Consider the following 20933-nt stretch of genomic DNA (forward strand, 5'->3'; position numbering starts at 1 on the left):
TTTTCAGTGTACACGCTGCCTCCTGCAGTTTCCGACATCTACAGAGCAATTAGCAACCGGCTGCCACCTACTGATATGGAAGAGTATTACACGGTTACTCTGCCGAGCACTCAACAACAACCATACTTGCCAACCCTCCTGGATTTTCCGGGAGACTCCTTAAATTCAGCGCCTCTCCCGAAAACTTCCCGGGACAAATTTTCTCCCAAAAATCTCCCAAAATTCAGGTGGAGCTGGAGGGGGCGTGGACCCAAGTGACGTGTCGACAGCCTCGTCCGCTTTCCCACAATATAAACAGAGTGCCTACCCAATGACGTTATAACTATAGAATGATCAAGGGCGAGTTCTTGGTTTCTTATGTGGGTTTATTGTGAGGCAGTTTCATTAACGTCCTCCCAGCGCGGTACCTTAAAGCAGTTTGTCTGCCGTAAACAGCAATGTTGTGACACCCTTAAACAGGACAATACTGCCATCTACTGTGCATGCATATGTGACAATAACAACTACGGCTTTTAGAGCAGTGGTTCTCAACCTTTTTTCAGAGATGTACCCCCTGTGAGCATTTTTTTTATTCAAGTACCCCCTAATCAGAGCAAAGCATTTTTGGTGGAAAAAAAAAGGTAAATAAGTAAAATACAGCACTATGTCATCAGTTTCTGATGTATTAAATTGTATAACAGTGCAAAATAATGCTCATTTGTAGTGGTCTTTCTTGAACTATTTGGAAAAAAAACTAAAAACTTGTTGAAAAATAAACAAGTGATTCAATTATAAAGATTTCTACACATACTGCGATGAGTGGGCGACTTGTCTAGGGTGTACACCACCTTCCGCCCGATTGTAGCTGAGATAGGCACCAGCGCCCCCCACGACCCCAAAGGGAATAAGCGGTAGAAATGAATGGATAGATAGCTGTAAATATACTCCTCCCCTCTTAACCACGCCCCCAATTACGCACCTCGCCCCACCACAGACCACGCCCCCCACACCCCACCTCCCGAAATCGGAGGTCTCAAGGTTGGCAAGTATGACAACAATAAATCATTTGCAGACTATAATTACTGGTTTGCAAAAAATATATATTTAAGGCAAATAAGTGAAACTAGATAATCTCCCACGGCACACTAGTGGTTGAAAAACACTCACCTAATATAAACAGTAGGAGTGTGTGCGTGTGTGTGTGTGTGTTGTTATCTGTGTGTCCTCCAGTGTCTCCAAAAGACGCGGTGAACCAAGACATTCCACCACGCGGCGGAATGCATCTGTCACTGCATGAAACAACATCTCTCTCCCCCACGCTAATGGAAGGGCCCGTAAATCCTGATGGTTGTTAATAACGTAAATTGCAGTGATGGTAAGAGATAAGAGGGAGCGGGGATGTTGGGGTGGGGGGGTGGGGGGGGGGAGATGTAAAAGGTAAAGAGGCGAGTGATGGCAGGAAGAGAAACATTAGCAGGAAGGGAGGAAGGAGAAAGAGAGGGAGAGAAGAAGGTAAAGATGAGAAGAAATCAATAAGTGCGATGGCAGCAAAGGAGGAAAGGAGGTCACAAATCACCTCAGCCAATACTCCACTGTGTGTGTGTGTGTGTGTGTGTGTGTGTGTGTGTGTGTGTGTGTGTGTGTCCATGAGGAGATGCAAGTCCTAGCTAATAGTTCACACCGTGACTAATGGAGACAAAGTAAGTATGAGAGGACACAATATGTCGTTAGTCCACTTGGAAGCTAATGGAGATGTACGGAGGTTACGCACAACAAGCTCTTCACAATCCATCCATCCATTTTTCTACCACTTGTTCATTTCGGTGTGGCGGAGGGCGCCGAAGCCTGTCTCAGCTGCATTCGGGCGGAACTCAGGACTAGGGTTGTCCATCTTCTTCCGCTTATCCGAGGTCGGGTCGCGGGGGCAACAGCCTAAGCAGGGAAACCCAGACTTCCCTCTCCCCAGCCCCTTCGTCTAGCTCTTCCCGGGGGATCCCGAGGCGTTCCCAGGCCAACCGGGAGACATAGTCTTCCCAACGTGTCCTGGATCTTCCCCGTGGCCTCCTACCGGTTGGACGTGCCCTAAACACCTCCCTCGGGAGGCGTTCGGGTGGCATCCTGACCAGATGCCCGAACCACCTCATCTGGCTCCTCTCGATGTGGAGGAGCAGCAGCTTCACTTTGAGTTCCCTCCGGATGGAAGAGCTTCTCACCCTATCTCTAAGGGAGACCCTCGCCACACGGCGGAGGAAACTCATTTTGGCCGCTTGTACCCGTGATCTTATCCTTTCGGTTATGACCCAAAGCTCATGACCATAGGTGAGGATGGGAACGTAGATCGACCGGTAAATTGAGAGCTTTGCCTTCCGGCTCAGCTCCTTCTTCACCACAACGGATCGGTACAACGTCCGCATTACTGAAGACGCCGCACCGATCCGCCTGTCAATCTCACGATCCACTCTTCCCTCACTCGTGAACAAGACTCCTAGGTACTTGAACTCCTCCACTTGGGGCAGGGTCTCCTCCCCAACCCGGAGATGGCCCTCCACACTTTTCCGGGCGAGAACCATGGACTCGGACTTGGAGTTGCTGATTCTCATTCCGGTCGCTTCACACTCGGCTGCAAACCGATCCAGTGAGAGCTGAAGATCCCGGTCAGATGAAGCCATCAGGACCACATCATCTGCAAAAAGCAGAGACCTAATCCTGCGGTCACCAAACCGGAACCCCTCAACGCGTTGACTGCGCCTAGAAATTCTGTCCATAAAAGTTATGAACAGAATCGGTGACAAAGGACAGCCTTGGCGGAGTCCAACGCTAGGGTTGTCCCGATCCGATATTTGGATCGGATCGGCCGCCGATATTTGCCAAAAAATGCGTATCGGCAAGGCATGGGGAAATGCCGATCCAGATCCAGTTTTTAAAAAAACTCCGGTCCATGTGAATTAAAAGTTACGGTTAAAATGTCAGCTGTGTGGGATTATTTTATCCTACAAAACGAAAAAGATGAAGAGATGGAGTGCAAAACATGCCACAATAAAGTCAAGCGTGGTGGTAAAGTTGGAAGACATTTTAATGACTCTTGCGAGTGAGAGGCTTTTTAGCACTCATCATAGATGAACACAGGAGCAGGCTGACACCTGAGGATCTTCCAGTGCTCGTCTTTGTTACAAATAATCTCCCCATTATGCTTGGACTTCAATTGTTTGCCCCCCCCCTGACTGGGGCAAAAAATTGAAGGGAGTGTGTAGATTTTTTTTTTAAGTTTACACTTGTTCAAGAGTAAGTATTGATGCTGACTTATAGACATCTTATCCCACTCAGGTTGTTTGTGTGTTTTGCTTTTTTTTAATAATGTTTACAGCATTATTTGCACTTTATACTGTTCACTTTTTTTTACTGTTTAATGATGCCATTTCTGTTTGTCATGTATAATTTTTGATATTTTGTGTTTATCCTTGAATACCAACTATTGTGTAGTATTCAAACTCACCTAATTCAGCTGCTTAGATGTTATCAAGAGTACTAAAATCCTTTTCAGCATGAATCTGACAACTAAGTAGGCTAAATAACTTTAAACTTTAATACATGCTCGGATAGGCCAGTATCGGCCAGTATCAGTATCGGATCGGAAGTGCAAAAACCTGGATCGGGACATCCCTACTCAGGACTAATCGGGACCTTTGTATTATGACGCACATGGACAAACCCCTGTACCACCGTGCTGCCCGCTCTTCACAATATGATAGCAATTTATGCAACTTACGGCGCGATGCCTCCTGACCTGCAGCATTGTACGTCGTGTTACGACGAGGGGGTTTTCGCAACTTACTGCGAGGACTGTTCTCCCGGGATGCAATTGGACCTTTACATCTAACACAGGGGTATCCAAACTTTTTCCACTGTGGGCCGCAGACTGGAAAATTAAAGTATGTTGTTGTTTTTTTACTTTTATGGCTTTCCTCAAGTTTGGTCCCTGGTCTCCGGAAGGGTCTCAGTCATAAAAATGTAAGAAATAAGTCATAAATTATTATTTTTTTCATTTAACGCTTAAATCTCGAGATCAACATCAGGTCTGTCTGTCGTCATAACATTTTTTTTAAATTATGTTTTTTATGTTTAGGGCCTTTATGTCAAAACCCTTATTTATATGGCAAACACTATGCTACATTGTCCCCCAAAACATTTCAAAGTGGAATATTTGACGTGAAGTAATTGGAACCCTAAATAGGTCAATAAATCATAACAATAAAAAAAGAATAAGTTTTGAAAATAAGCCAAATGTATATTTATATTTTGTTTTACTTTTAACGCTTAAGTCTGTAGATCTCTTGATTATAAGATTTTTTTTTTCATACATTTTTGTTTGTTTGATGCCCTTTTTGTGGAAGAAAACTTTGTTTCGCACAAAATATGCAATATTATCCCCCCAAAATATTTGAAAGTGAAATTGTTCCAGTGAAGTAATTGGAGCCTTCAGCAGGTCAACAACAGTCTGCTTGGCAGATTTGTGTTATTAGTGTAAACACTGCAACTTTTTCTTGTTACATGTCACTGTTTACTCTTTTATTACACTCTTTTATGTTTTAAATTTTTACTATAGTATTTTTTAGAATGGGCCGGGGGCCATTAACAAATTAGCTGGGGGCCACAAATGGCCCTCGGGCCGCACTTTAGACACGCCTGATCCAACACAATTTCCCAACTCATATGGAAACGGGGTTTGTAAACCATACGGTGTTCATAATGTAACGGAATCCCATTATATAACCTGGTGTGCATAATGTCCGGAATAATTTTGGTGTTGCTTGCCGACCTCGAAGCAATTTTATTTGGTACATGGTGTAATGATAAGTGTGACCAGTAGATGGCAGTCAAACATAAGATACAGTTTCCATGTCTGTAGCCGACTAACAAATATAGTTGACAGTGCTCCAGGCTTTATAAGACGTGTAGTGAAGCCCGACTTGTGTTTTTCATTATTTTTTGCAAAGTTGTGCTGATATGCCAGGCTCGTCCATTTGTTGAAAACAAACAAAAAAAAATCAAATCAAATTTGCAGCTGCCACGTCTGTAGCTGACTGAAAGAAAGACAGTTGACAGTGATCGAGGCTTTAAAAGAAGTGTAGTGAAGCCTGACTGGTGTTTTTCATCATTTTTTACAAAAATGTCCTAAAATGCAAGGCTTGTCTATTTGTTTTAAGACAAAAAATATATAAAACTTACAGCTGCCACGTCTATAACAAACTGACAAATAGATAGTTGATAGTGCTCCAGTCTTTATAAGATGTGTAGTGAAGCCTGACTTGTGTTTTTCATAAGTTTTTGCAAAGCCGTGCTGGTATGCCAGGCTCGTCCATTTGTTGAAAACAAAACAGAAAATAATCGAATTTGCAGCTACCACGTCTGTAGCTGACAGACAAATACATAGTTGACAGTGCTCCAGGTTTTGAAAGACGTGTAGTGAAGCCTGACTAGTGTTTTACATAATTTTTTACAAAGTTGTCCTAAGATGCTCGGCTTGTCTATTTTATGTAAGAAAACCAAATGATCAAACTTACAGCTGCCACGTCTGTAGCTGACTGACAAATAAATAGTTGACAATGCTAAAAGCTTTAAAAGACGTGTAGTGAAGCCTGACTTGTGTTTTTCATAATTTTTTACAAAGTTGTTCTAATATGCTAGGCTCGTCTATTTGATAAAGGAAAACAAAATGATCAAACTTACAGCTGCCACGGCTGTAGCTGACTGACACATATTTGACAATGCTCTAGGCTTTTAAAGACGTGTAGTGAAGCCTGACTTGTGATTTTCATCATTTTTTACAAAGTTGTCCTAATATGCTAGGCTGGTCTATTTGTTTAAGGAACAAAAAAATGACCAAACTTACAGCTGCCACGTCTGTGGCTGACTGACACATAGTTGACAATACTCCAGGCTTTAAAAGATGTGTAGTGAAGCCTGACTTGTGTTTTTTATTATTTTATTTTTTTCACAAAGTTGTCCTAATATGCTAGGCTCATCTATTTGATGAAGGACAACCAAACAATCAAACTTACAGCTGCCACGTCTGTAGCCGACAAAAGTAATGAATAATTGACAGTACTCTAGGCTTTATAAGACGTGTAGTGAAGCCTGGCTTGTGTTTTTAATTTTTTTTACAAAGTAGTGCTAATAAGCTAGGCTCGTCGTTTTGTTAAAAAAACAACTAAATAATCGAATTTGCAGCTGCCACGTCTGTAGCTGACTGACAAATAAATAGTTGACAATGCTCCAGGCTTTTAAAGACGTGTAGTGAAGCCTGACTTGTGTTTTTTATATTATTTTACAAAGTTGTCCTAATATGCTAGGCTCGCCTATTTGTTTAAGGAACAAAAAAATGACCAAACTTACAGCTGCCACGGCTGTGGCTGACTGACACATAGTTGACAATACTCCAGGCTTTAAATGACGTGTAGTGAAGCCTGATTTGTGTTTTTTATTATTTTTTTTTTTTCACAAAGTTGTCCTAATATGCTAGGCTCGTCTATTGGATAAAGGAAAACAAAATGATCAAACTTACAGCTGCCACGTCTGTGGCTGACTGACACATAGTTGACAATGCTCCAGGCTTTTAAAGACGTGTAGTAAAGCCTGACTTGTGTTTTTCATAATTTTTTACAAAATTGTCCTAATATGCTAAGCTCGTCTATTTGATGAAGGAAAACAAAACAATCAAACTTACAGCTGCCACGTCTGTAACTGACAAAAGTAATGGGATAGTTGACAATACCCCAGGCTTTATAAGACGTGTAGTGAAGCCTGACTTGTTGTCATTTTATGCCCGGCTCGTCTAGTTGTTAAAGAAAAACAACACGATCAGACTTACGGATTCCGAGCTCCCGAGGATTTTGAAAAGTAGAGGGGTATAATAAGTCTGGTGCACATAAACACACTCTAGGGACATATACTATTTACATTATTGAAATGAGTGTTTCTCTCAAAAATAAGTGTGTGTGAAGGTGCACGAGGTGTTGGTCTAAACGCAGCAAATATAATAAAATCCAAGTCTAAGTCAAACGTATTTGTAGTGATCAGGCCGTACTGTACCGGAGAGCTTAAGTGTCCCCCGAGCGGTAGGCGACGTGCAGCTAATCCATTTTTTATTAACATGACATCGTGATTGCTTTGCACCAGATGCATTAAAAATAAATCGGCGCCTCCGCCATCAAACAACATTTAAAAAGGAAATCCATGTATCTTTTTTTTAGCCTGGCTTGATGCTCATTTCAATCCGAGTGGAATGGCAAAACTCGTTCAGCGAGGTCCGTGAAGTCAAGTAGAAGTCTACGCAATCGTCCTGGGGTAGAATCCACAGGTCCTTCATTAGAGGAAATGTTCTCCTCCCCCGATGGCGCCCGTCTGGGAACTGACGGTTCGTAAATGAGCGACCGATGGGAGAATAATAAATGACGAGCAGGTGCGCAAGACGATAATGAATGCTGAAAGATGCTGGGGAGGGGAAGGTAAAAAAAAAGGGGAAAAAAAAGCCGTGATGGGAGACAAAAGAACGGCAGCAATGATTAGTGCATGCTGGCTGTCGTCCAGGTGTTAGGATTCCGGCTTTGGATACATCCTGACGTCTCAATTAGAGGCTGCATAATAAGATGGGCAATTAAGACGGGCCAATGTACACAACATTAGGTACACCTGCTCCATCTATTGAGGTAAATGGCAATCTCGGAGATGCATTCATTCAACCACATGTTGAATATTGTTGTATTGTAAGGTTATAATACGCGGTTCATTCTGATTTTTCTCTCAGCACATCCGCAGTTTCTTTTCAGTTAGTGCAACTCCTCGGTTCTCCGCAGGGATGTAGGTTTTGTTTTTATTCAATCCATCCATCCATCGATAAAAGATGCCATATCTAGCTGATGCTGACCTTCAATCGCTAGGCTGTCGACAGCCTGCTGACGTACTGCATAACAGTGTGGTACGCCAGCTGTACTGAAGCAGACAAACAGGCGATTCAGAGGGTCATAAAGTCTGCACAAAAAATCATAGGCGGCCCCCTCCTCTTCCTGAAGGATTTATATAACTCAGGTTGCCTCAACAGAGCAAAAAGCATTACCAAAGACAGCACACACCCTGGCTTTCACCTGTTCAACCTGCTACCATCGGGCAGGCGCTACAGGTGCATCAGAGCCAGAACAAACAGGTTCAGAGACAGCTTCTTTCTCAGAGCTATCACCATGTTGAACTCTAACTTATAATAATTATAATTCACCCCTATACAATATCATGCCCTAATACCCTATTTTGCAATACTACCCTCGATTGCAATACGTCCAACACGTTATTTATTACTTCGGTACTCTTGTCTTGTTCTGTATATTGTACAGTATTTTGTAGTTCTATAGTGTTTTGTATATTGTACAGCATTGCTTATTATTTTTATTGGATAGTAGTGCGTTTATTTCAATTGCTAGTTTTTCCTTTATTACCTCTTGTGTTATTTATTCGTTCCCACTACCGCACCTTAAATTGGAGTCGTTAATCCTGTTATATGCAAATATAATGACAATACAGTCCATTCTATTCTATATGTAACAATGTGGCCAGAAATGGTATTGCAATCACAGTCAAAATTCTTTAGTCTCCTCCCACTCTCCATGACTGAAGTTGCCAGATGCGCAGCCGAATCCGAATCTGGACCACCAATGACGGACATGACAGCCGTGTTCGTCTTTGCGAACAATGATTTAATGTTCAATAAGTTGTGCTTTTCAGCCATGTTAAAGTTTTCTCTCGCTTGTTCTCCACCATCAACCACCTCCTTTCCATCCTGACTGCTGCCTTTAACAGAGCGACAGGTTGATCAGACAAACACTCACAGAGGTGTCATTCGTGCACCTGTCACTAATCTCAAAGCCAGTCCTGACACATTCCGCTTCGCTGCAGGTCCGCAGGCCACGCCCCCCCCCCCCCCCCCCCCCACAGTATCCTACTCCAAGAAACTTCAAATGGCAATATACGAGTCCTACGTTGTAGGTTTCTCTTGTTTATGCCTCTTGATAGATGGTTTACTTAGTAATTATGCCACGTTGTAATGATGTCCATTAGCCAAATGTATTTGTAAAGTAAATATTTCCGTCGGGAGTTGGGGCAGATTGTTGGCATTACCCTGCTAAAATAGACTGACCATAAATCCCCTTTTCCCCGGCCATGTCCTCTTTTGCGGGGCTGTCCGGGCTATCTGGGCGGGGTTTCTTAAATGCCTAAAATGTCCGGCATTTAGAGTCGAGGTTGCGTGAATTTTCAATGAACGTCCAAGGTTAAGAAGGGGTTCAAAAAAAAACAAATTGTGAAGGTGTCCACATGCATCAGGGACAGAGAGAGCGAGAGAGCGAGAAAGCAAGGTAGTGGATTGATTGTTAATCAAGGCATACATGGTCAACAGCCATACAGGTCAAACTGAGGGTGGTTGTATAAACAACTTTAACACTGTTACAAAATATGCGCCACACTGTAAAACCCCACCAAACAAGAATGACAAACACATTTCTGGAGAACATGGGCACTGTAACACAACATAAACACAACAGAACAAATACCCAGAACCCTTTGCAGCACAAACTCTTCCGGGACACTACAATATGAAGTGCTGGCTGTCCAGAGTTGGAAACCGGGGGTGGACCGCTAGCCTGTGCATCGGTTGGGGACATCTCTGCGCTGCTGACCCGTCTCCGCTCGGGATGATCTCCTGCCGGCCCCACTATAGACAGGACTCTCACTATTATGTTAGATCCACTATGGACTTGACTTTCATAATATTATGTTAGACCCTCTAAGGACTGGACTGTCACTTTTATGTTAGATCCACTATGGAGTGTGCTCTCACTATTATGTTAGATCCACTATGGACTGGACTCTCACTATTATGTTAGATCCACTATGGACTGGACTTTCACTATTATGTCAGATCCACTATGGACTGGACTCTCACACTATTATGTCGGATCCACTATGGACTGGACTCTCACACTATTATGTTAGATCCACTATTGACTGGACTCTCACTATAATGTTAGATCCACTATGGACTGGACTCTCACTATTATGTTAGATCCACTATGGACTGGACTCTCACTATAATGTTAGCTCCACTATGGACTGGACTCTCACTATTATGTTGGATCCACTATGGAATGGACTCTCACTATTATGTTAGATCCACTATGGACTGGACTCTCACTATTATGTTAGATCCACTATGGACTGGACTCTCACTATTATGTTAGATCCACTGTGGACTGTACTCTCACTATTATGTTGGATCCACTATGGACTGGACTCATACTATTATATTAAATCCACTATGGACTGGACTCTCACTATTATGTTAGATCCAATGTGGACTGTACTCTCACTATTATGTTGGATCCACTATGGACTGGACTCACACTATTATATTAAATCCACTATGGACTGGACTCCCACTATTATGTTAGATCCACTATGGACAGGACTTTCACAATATTATGTTAGACCCACACGATGTCAATTGCATCTGGTCTCCCCTTCTTTTTATTTTCATAAAGAAATACAATCATGTGTGCTTACGAACTATATCCCTGCAGACTGTATTGATCTATATTGATATATAATGTATACATTGTGGTTTTTATGTTTATTTAATAATAAAAAAAACAAAAAACATTGTATTTATTTTTTATTTTTTTTTCTTGCGTGGCCCGGTACCAATCGGTGGTTGGGGACCACTGCACTAAAGCACATAGTTTTGTCTTCCTTTTAAAACATACTGTGACACAGCAATCCTCCAAACACCCACTAGAACATTCTTTCTAGCTCTCTGTGTGTCGTTTTTTTTTTAAACTGTGTGTTTGACGGACGAATGGGTGGAAACATCAAGCTGAGCTATACTTCCTGTCTTGGCGTACGCCGAACGAAACACATGTGCATAATCCGCACGCTTACACAGCAAAAAAAACAAAAAACTGTTTCCAACACGGAGGTCGCTGTGTTTTTGTGTTGGCAGCGCACCAACGCATTACTGAGGACACCATTAAAGCGTCCCGTGAAGGTGGAGGAGCGGTGTGGCAGCTGTACTACATTTGAATAATGGCTTTAACCCCGCGACTTTCATGCATCCTGCAGGCAAGCCGAGGACACGTGTCACTTTTCTTTCACTCTGTTGCCAAACATCAATTTGGAGTCAAACATGAGGTCACTTCAAAGGTGCATGCCTTTTCTTCCTGAAGCCAGGCACACAAAAAGGGGGGAAATGTGCCAAAACATTGCCTGTGACATCACAAAACCCAAAACCTGTGTAGATGGCATGTAAATAAAAACAGAATACAATGATTTGCAAATCCTTTTCAACTTACAAACCCCGTTTCCATATGAGTTGGGAAATTGTGTTAGATGTAAATATAAACAGAATACAATGATTTGCAAATCCTTTTCAACCCATATTCAATTGAATGCACTACAAAGACAAGATATTTGATGTTCAAACTTATAAACTTTTTTTTTTTTTTTGCAAATAATAATTAACTTAGAATTTCATGGCTGCAACACGTGCCAAAGAAGTTGGGAAAGGGCATGTTCACCACTGTGTTGCATCACCTTTTCTTTTAACAACACTCAATAAGCGTTTGGGAACTGAGGAAACTAATTGTTGAAGCTTTGAAAGTGGAATTCTTTCACATTCTTGTTTTAAGTAGAGCTTCAGTCGTTCAACAGTCCGGGGTCTCCGCTGTCGTATTTTACGCCTCATAATGGGCCACACATTTTCCATGGGAGAAAGGTCTGGACTGCAGGAGGGCCAGGAAAGTACTCGCACACTTTTTTTAGGAAGCCACGCTGTTTTAACACGGGCTGAATGTGGCTTGCCATTGTCTTGCTGAAATAAGCAGGGGCGTCCATGAAAAAGACGGCGCATAGATGGCAGCATATGTTGTTCCAAAACCTGCATGTACTTTCAGCATTAATGGTGCCTTCACAGTTGTGTAAGTTACCCATGCCCTGGGCACTAATGCACCCCCATACCATCACAGATGCTGGCTTTTGAACTTTGCGCTTATAACAATCCGGATGGTCATTTTCCTCTTTGTTCCGGAGGACACGACGTCCACATTTTCTAAAAAACAATTTGAAATGTGGACTCGTCAGACCACAGAACACTTTTACATTTTGCATTAATCCATCTTAGATGAGCTTGGGCTCAGCGGAGTTGGTGGTGTTTCTGGGCGTTGTTGATAAATGGCTCTCGCTTTGCATAGTAGTTCTTACTCGCACTTACAGATGTAGCGACAAACTGTAATTACTGACAGGGGTTTTCTGAGGTGTTCCTGAGCCCATGTGGCAACTCACTGAACTAATTCCATTTGGAGCCTTCCGTTCTGTCCTGAGGGACAGAGAACAAGAGACTTTTGCTCAGTGCCTGTGTTTTTAAAAGGTGTAAATATTTATTGTTTTATAGTTTTCTTTTATGTATTTTAAAATGTATGTCTTAATGTATTACTTTTTTGAAACTGCTCTGTGACATGTGCTGTTGACCTCTTGGCCAGGTCACCCTTGTGAAAGAGATGTTGATCTCAATGGGTTTCTTATCTGGTTAAATAAAGGTTCTAATATCCTTTACACACTGATGTCGCTTTTTGTTGCAGTACCGCCTGAGGGTTCGAACGTCCGCAATATAATCGCTCACGGGCAGTGATTTTCTCCGGATTCTCTGAACCTTTTGAAAAAATTATACACCGTAGACGGTGAAATCCCCTAAATCCCTTGCAATAGCTTGTGGAGAAATGTTGTTCTTAAACTGTTCGACAATTTGCCCACGCATTTGTTCACAAAGTGGTGACCCTGGCCCCGTCCTTGTTTGTGAACGACTGAGCATTTCACGGAAGCTGCTTTTATACCCAATCACGGCACCCACCTGTTCCCAATCAGCCCGTTCACCGGTGAGATGTTCCCAATAAGTGTTTGATGAGCATTCCTCAACATTCTAAGTCTATTTTGCCACTTTTGCCAGCTTTTTTGAAAGGCATCAAATTCCAAATTAGCTAATATTTGCAAAAAATAACGTTTACCAGTTCGAACGTTAAGTATCTTGTCTTTGCAGTCTATTCAGTTGAATATAGGTTGGGTTGTGTATCTTTCTGACGAACTGTGATGAAGTGGCGACTTGTCCAGGGTGTACACCGCCTTCCGCCCGATTGTAGCTGAGATAGGCTCCAGCACCCTTGCGACCCCGAACGGGTCAAGCGGTAGGAAATGGATGGATGGATGAATGTTTCTGACGAATACACTCCATGGTGGTGGCGCTGTTATTGAACCGCATGGGTGGGATTGACTTGAATTTTCTTGAACAACTCTATTAAACACTCACTCTTACTTAAGGGTGTTTGGCCGAATCATTTAAAATGCTGTTACACACCTTTTAGGGGACTAATTGAACATACAATTTAAGCAAAAATAGGTAAAAACAAGCCTTTTCACCACAACCCGAAAGAGTGGACATTCCTTACCCGAGTTCTCGTCCACGCGTTCCTCCACCGTGTGGTCCTTCTGGTGCACCCACTCGCTGTTGCACTTGAAGTAAATCTGGGTGGCGGGTGTGGCCTTGCAGTACAGGTTGACCGGCTTGTTCTTGACGATGTAGCCTTCGTCGGGCTCAAACAGGAAGTGCGGCAAGGGCTCCGGCGGGTCGGACGGGAAGGTTTCGGGAAGCTCGCTCAGGCTGAGGAAGTCGTCGTCGTCTCGCACTGTGGAGGGTGGAAAAAAGACGGGAATATTAAAAAAATTGACAATATCAAGCCTCTTAATCGCCAAAGTTCTGGTTCTAAAGCCCTCGCATTTTTAAAACCATACATCTTGCCAACGGACCATAGGACTGAAATAAAACGGAAATGAAATAATGTACTCTAAGACGACTTACACCTCCTATTTAAATACGAAATGGTTTGTTCCTCCTGCATAGCGGCTCACCCAGACACAGATGTCATACCATCGTCAAAGCTCATCTTTTTTCAGACCAGTTTTTGTTTCATGTTGCGTCCCAGTTTCCGCTTCGCAATGCAGACCAGTTTCTGCTTGATATTGCGGACTAGTTTCCACTTCATAACGCGATCCAGTTTCCATTTCAGAACGCGGAACAGTATCTCCTTCATAATGCGGCCAAGTTTCTGCTTCATAATGCGGCCAAGTTTCCGATTCATTTCGCGGCCTAGTTTCCGCTTGATATTGCGGCCCAGTTTCCCCTTCATAACGCGATCCAGTTTCCATTTCACAACACGGAACAGTTTCTCCTTTATAATCCAGACTAGTTTCTGCTTCATAACGCAGCCAAGTTTCCGCTTCATATTGCGGCCCGGTTTCCCCTACATAACGCAACCCAGTTTCCACTTCACAATGCAGACCAGTTTCTCCTTGATAACGCGATCCAGTTTCCGTTTCACAACACGGAACAGTTTTTCCTTCATAATGCGGCCAAGTTTCCGCTTCATACTGCGGCCAAGTTTTGGCTTCATATTGCGGCCAAGTTTTGGCTTCATAACGCGACCCAGTTTCAACTTCAGAATGCAGACCAGCTTCTCCTTTATAACGCAATCCAGTTTCCGTTTCACCACACGGAACAGTTTCTCCTTCATAATCTGGACTAGTTTCTGCTTCATAATGCGGCCAATTTTCCACTTCACAACGCAGACCAGTTTCCGCTTCATATTGCGGCCCAGTTTCCGCTTCACAATGCAGACCAGTTTCTCCTTCATAATCTGGACTAGTTTCTGCTTCATAATGCGGCACAGTTTCCACTTCATAACGCGATCCAGTTTCCGTTTCACACCGGGGACCAGTTTCTCCTTCATAATCTGGACTACTTTCTCCTTCAAAATGCGGCCAAGTTTCCGCTTCAAAATGCGGCCCATTGTCCGCCTCATATTGCGGCCCAGTTCCCGCTTCATATTGCGGCCCAGTTCCCGCTTCATATTGCGGCCCAGTTTCCGCTGAACAATGCATCTCAGTTCCCGCTTCGCAATGCGGACCAGTTTCAGCTTCATATTGCGGCCCAGTTTCTGCTGAACAATGCATCTCAGTTTCCGCTTCACAATGCGGACCAGTTTCTGCTTGATATTGCGGCCCAGTTTCCCCTTCATAACGCGATCCAGTTCCCGTTTCACAATGCGGACCAGTTTCTCCTTCATAATCCGGACTAGTTTATGCTTCATAACACGATCCAGTTTCCGCTTCACAATGCAGACCGGTTCCTCCTTCATAATCTAGACTAGTTTCTGCTTCATAATGTGGCCCAGTCTCGACTTCATATCGCGGCGCAGTTTCCGCTTAACAATGCATCCCAGTTTCCGCTTCGCAATGCAGACCAGTTTCTGCTTGATATTGCAGGCCAGTTTCCCCTTCATAACGTGATCCAGTTTCCGCTTCGTATTGCGGAGCAGTTCCCCCTTCATAACGCGACCCAGTTTCCTTTTCACAAGGTGGACCAGTTTCTCCTTCATAATCCAGACTAGTTTCCACTTCAAAATGCGGCCCGGTGTCTGCCTCATATTGCGGCCCAGTTCCCCCTTCATAACGATACCCAGTTTCGACTTCACAACGCAGACCAGTTTCTCCTTAGTAATCCAGACTACTTTCCACTTCATATTTCAACCCAGTCTCAACTTTATATCGCGGCCCAGTTTTCGCTTAACAATGCAACCCCGTTTCCGCTGAATATTGCAGCCCAGTTTCCGCTTCTTAATCCGGACCAGTTCCTGTTTTATATTGCTATCCAGTTTCTGCTCCATAATGTAGCCCTATTTCTGCTTCATAACACGGACCAGTTTCTCCTTCATAATCCGGACTAGTTTCTGCTTCATAATGCGCTCCTGTGTCCGCTTCATATTGGAGCCCAGTTTCCATTTAACAATGCAGACCAATTTCTCCCCTATAATCTGAACTAGTTTCTGCTTCATAATGCAGCCCAGTCTCCACTTCATATCGCGGCCCAGTTTCTGCTGAACAATGCAGCCCAGTTTCCGCTCCTTAATCCGGACCGGTTCCTGCTTTATATCGCTACCCAGTTTCTGCTTTGTAATGCAGTCTTATTTCTGCTTCATAACGCGGCCCAGTTTTTGCTCCATTTTGCCACCCAGTTTCCACTGCAGGGAGCATTTGTGCCACCCCAAATCATGATGCTACCACAACCATGCTTGACTGTGAGCAAGGCACTTATTCTGCTCTACACGTTGCAGAAGTTTCCAGCCTTTGAGTTATTATTCCACACACACACACACACACACACACACACACACACACACACACACACACCGGTTATCATTTGGAATGGGGACCAGGGTTTTGATCATGACTTGTGGGGACCACCCTTTCTACAGGTTGTGGAGGCATAAAAAAATGAGGTAAAATGGCCACTGCCCAATTAGCTCATACACGTCTTTAAATCTCCAGATTGAGGAAGTAATGTGCTGTTCATACATACTGGGAACCCTGGGGGAAAAGAGTTAATCTGGTTCATGGGGACCAAATTTAAATAATTTTGCAAAAAAAGTTCAAATTAAATATGGGCCAAAGCTTAAAAATCACTTAGGCATCTTCAGAATAGATCTGAATATCATTTAGGGGACCTGTTTTTTGGTCCCCATACCATCAGAGGTCCCCTAAAGGTGAGCGTGTAAACAGAGCGATGTCCCCATTAAGTGAGTATTGCCAAAACACACACACAAATACACACACACACACACACAAACACACACCCACACACACACACACACACACACACACATATAGAGAGTGTGTTTGGTGAGTGACCTTATACAGTATCTTGGCCAATGGTGGTGAGACTGTAGTGGGCTGGCAGCCATAAAAGCAGCTTAGGTGAACCAACAGGACAAAAATAACCAGAAGTGAGTAGGCTGCCTCCACTTTGATGCCACCAGGCTGGCACCCGCTCTGCGCTTCTCTAATTACTTCTCTGAGTGGTAGGGGAAAATGTCGAAGCGTTTTTTTTTGGGTTTTTTTCGCAGCATAATTTCATTATCTGCGCGAAACTGCGCTCCCACTCTTTAGCGCTCGCCGTCACGTTGGAGGCTGGCGTTTCTGGCTTATCCCACTCCGGTGCTTTTCAGTTTGCCCCTACGCACGCCGCCACCCTCATCTGTCATGCAGCGCTGGGGGCTCATTGCTCCGGAATGACAGCCGTAAATTATTGATCGCTAAAGGAAACATGATAGGCCTAGAAAGGGCCTGGTGGAACAGGGGACAGGCAGAGGAATTGATACGAAATTCCCTTTGTCTTCCAATCGTTTTCTGCACCGTTTTCCTCTTTCCCCCCTTCCTCCCTCTCAAATCGTCAATCCTCTGCTTGTTTCTCTCCTCTCTCCTCTTTGTTGATCCCCTGACAGAGTGAATTACAGACCCTCACAGCCCAGCTCATAAACGTCTTGCCTGAATGCTGTCATCAATAATGAATGGCTGTAGCCCAACAATATCCAGGTTCGATTTATTGCGCCTAGTAAATATTGCATCGGGGCACAAAACCCTATTTATCCCCGAGCTCGTGGCGCTTCGCTTCGAGACACCTGCAGGAACACAAGCCGTAAATACCAGAAAACATCCACTGAGGATGACTTCATCAGTGGCGGATGCTCATCTTGGGAGTGGAACTGACATTGGTTGTCATAACAGAGATGTTCTGTCTGCTGGACTACAAACTAGGGTTGTACGGAATACCGGCATTAGTATAGTACCACAATACTAATTAATCCTATTCGGTACTTTACCGCCTCTAAAAAGTAGCGATATACCCTCCTGATATCCCCATAATCATCACGTCATGACATTGCTGGTTTTACGAGCTGAGGAGCATGTTCGGCAGCGCACAATCATGGAGTACTTACATGTGTAGACAGAAATGGGAGAACAGACACATTTTGGCTTCTAAAATAATGCTAAAGGTGACACTATAACACAATGAAACGCCCACAGGAAGAGGTGTTTTAAGACATGGCGAGCTAACTAGCGGCTAAAGTCCATTCGCCGTCGGCAGTGTTTTATCCATCCATCCATCCATCTTCTTCCGCTTATCCGAGGTCGGGTCGCGGGGGCACCAGCCTAAGCGGGGAAACCCAGACTTCCCTCTCCCCAGCCACTTCGTCTAGCTCTTCCCGGGGGATCCCGAGGCGTTCCCAGGCCAGCCGGGAGACATAGTCTTCCCAACGTGTCCTGGGTCTTCCCCGTGGCCTCCAACCGGTTGGACGTGCCCTAAACACCTCCCTAGGGAGGCGTTCGGGTGGCATCCTGACCAGATGCCCGAACCACCTCATCTGGCTCCTCTCGATGTGAAGGAGCAGCGGCTTTACTTTGAGTTCCTCCCGGATGGCAGAGCTTCTCACCCTATCTCTAAGGGAGAGCCCCGCCACATGGCGGAGGAAACTCATTTCGGCCGCTTGTACCCGTGATCTTATCCTTTCGGTCATGACCCAAAGCTCATGACCATAGGTGAGGATGGGAACGTAGATCGACCGGTAAATTGAGAGCTTTGCCTTCCAGCTCAGCTCCTTTTTCACCACAACGGATCGGTACAACGTCCGCATTACTGAAGACGCCGCACTGATCCGCCTGTCGATCTCACAATCCACTCTTCCCCTACTCGTGAACAAGATTCCTAGGTACTTGAACTCCTCCACTTGGGCAGGGTCTCCTCCCCAACCCGGAAATGGCATTCCACCCTTTCCCAGGCGAGAACCATGGACTCGGACTTGGAGGTGCTGATTCTCATTCCGGTCGCTTCACACTCGGCTGCGAACCGATCCAGTGAGAGCTGAAGATCCCGGTCAGATGAAGCCATCAGGACCACATCATCTGCAAAAAGCAGAGACCTAATCCTGCGGTCACCAAACCGGAACCCCTCAACGCCTTTACTGCGCCTAGAAATTCTGTCCATAAAAGTTATGAACAGAGTCGGTGACAAAGGACAGCCTTGGCGGAGTCCAACCCTCACTGGAAATGTGTTCGACTTACTGCCGGCAATGCGGACCAAGCTCTGGCACTGATCGTACAGGGAGCGGACCGCCACAATAAAACAGTCCGATACCCCATACTCTCTGAGCACTCCCCGCAGGACTTCCCGAGGGACAGGGTCGAATGCCTTCTCCAAGTCCACAAAGCACATGTAGACTGGTTGGGCAAACTCCCATGCACCCTCAAGAACCCTGCGGAGAGTATAGAGCTGGTCCACACTTCCACGACCAGGACGAAAACCACACTGTTCCTCCTGAATCCGAGGTTCGACTATCCGGCGTAGCCTCCTCTCCAGTACACCTGAATAAACCTTACCGGGAAGGCTGAGGAGTGTGATCCCACGATAGTTGGAACACACCCTCCGGTCCCCCTTCTTAAAGAGAGGAACCACCACCCCGGTCTGCCAATCCAGAGGTACCGCCCCCGATGTCCATGCGATGCTGCAGAGTCTTGTCAACCAAGACAGCCCCACAGCATCCAGAGCCTTAAGGAACTCCGGGCGGACCTCATCCACCCCTGGAGCCTTGCCACCGAGGAGCTTTTTAACTACCTCAGCCCCAGAAATAGGAGAGTCCACCACAGATTCTCCAGGCACTGCTTCCTCATAGGAAGACGTGTTGGTGGGATTGAGGAGGTCTTCGAAGTATTCCTTCCACCTATCCACAACATCCGCAGTCGAGGTCAGCAGAACACCATCCGCACCATACACGGTGTTGATAGTGCACTGCTTCCCCTTCCTGAGGCGGCGGCCGGTGGTCCGGAATCGCTTCGAAGCCGTCCGGAAGTCGTTTTCCATGGCTTCCCCGAACCTCTCCTATGTCCGAGTTTTTGCCTCAACGACCGCTGAAGCTGCACACCGCTTGGCCTCTCGGTACTCGTCCACTGCCTCCGGAGTCCTATGAGCCAAAAGGACCCGATAGGACTCCTTCTTCAGCTTGACGGCATCCCTCACCGCTGGTGTCCACCAAGGGGTTTTAGGATTGTCGCTCCGACAAGCACCAACTACCTTGCGGCCACAGCTCCGATCAGCCGCCTCGACAATAGAGGTGCGGAACATGGTCCACTCGGACTCAATGTCCAGCACCTCCCTCGTGACATGTTCATAGTTCTTCCGGAGGTGGGAATTGAAACTTTCTCTGACAGGAGACTCTGTCAGACATTCCCAGCAGACCCTCACAATGCGTTTGGGCCTCCCAGGTCTGTCCGGCATCCTCCCCCACCATCGCAGCCAACTCACCACCAGGTGGTGATCGGTAGAAAGCTCCGCCCCTCTCTTCACCCGAGTGTCCAAAACATAAGGCCGCAAATCCGATGACACAACTACAAAGTCGATCATGGAACTGCGGCCTATGATGTCCTGGTGCCAAGTGCACATATGGACATCCTTTTGTTTGAACATGGTGTTTGTTATGGACAAACCGTGACGAGCACAAAAGTCCAATAACAAAACAACACTCGGGTTCAGATCCGGGCGGCCATTCTTCCCAATCACGCCTCTCCAGGTTTCACTGTCGTTGCCAACGTGAGCGTTGAAGTCCCCCAGTAGGACAAGGGAATCACCAGGGAGAGCACTCTCCAGTACTCCCTTGAGTGTACCCAAAAGGGTGGGTACTCTGAACTGCTGTTTGGTGCATAAGCACAAACAACAGTCAGGACCCGTCCCCCCCACCCGAAGGAGGAGGGAGGCTACCCTTTTGTCCACCGGGTTAAACTCCAACGTGCAGGCTTTGAGCCGGGGGGCAACAAGAATTTCCACCCCAGCCCGTCGCCTCTCACTGCCGGCAACGCCAGAGTGGAAGAGGGTCCAGTCCCTCTCGAGAGAAGTGGTTCCAGAGCCCTTGCTGTGCGTCGAAGTGAGTCCGACTAGATCCAGCCGGAACTTCTCGACTTCGCGCACTAGCTCAGGCTCTTTC

The 20933-nt window shown here is 45.3% G+C and overlaps 1 protein-coding gene across 3 annotated transcripts in view; it reads right to left on the bottom strand.

Annotated features, from left to right (window-relative positions):
• Positions 1 to 20933, bottom strand: part of LOC133553595 (netrin receptor UNC5C-like) — a 581431-nt gene that overhangs the window by 265951 nt on the left and 294547 nt on the right. For all 3 annotated transcript variants that reach the window (XM_061901982.1, XM_061901975.1, XM_061901992.1), the window contains one exon: positions 13515 to 13751. In XM_061901982.1, coding sequence (XP_061757966.1) covers positions 13515 to 13751 — 237 coding nt within the window. The remainder of the gene's footprint in view (positions 1 to 13514; positions 13752 to 20933) is intronic.

This window comes from Nerophis ophidion, linkage group LG01 (genome assembly GCF_033978795.1).
Source record: "Nerophis ophidion isolate RoL-2023_Sa linkage group LG01, RoL_Noph_v1.0, whole genome shotgun sequence".
NCBI lineage: Eukaryota > Metazoa > Chordata > Actinopteri > Syngnathiformes > Syngnathidae > Nerophis > Nerophis ophidion.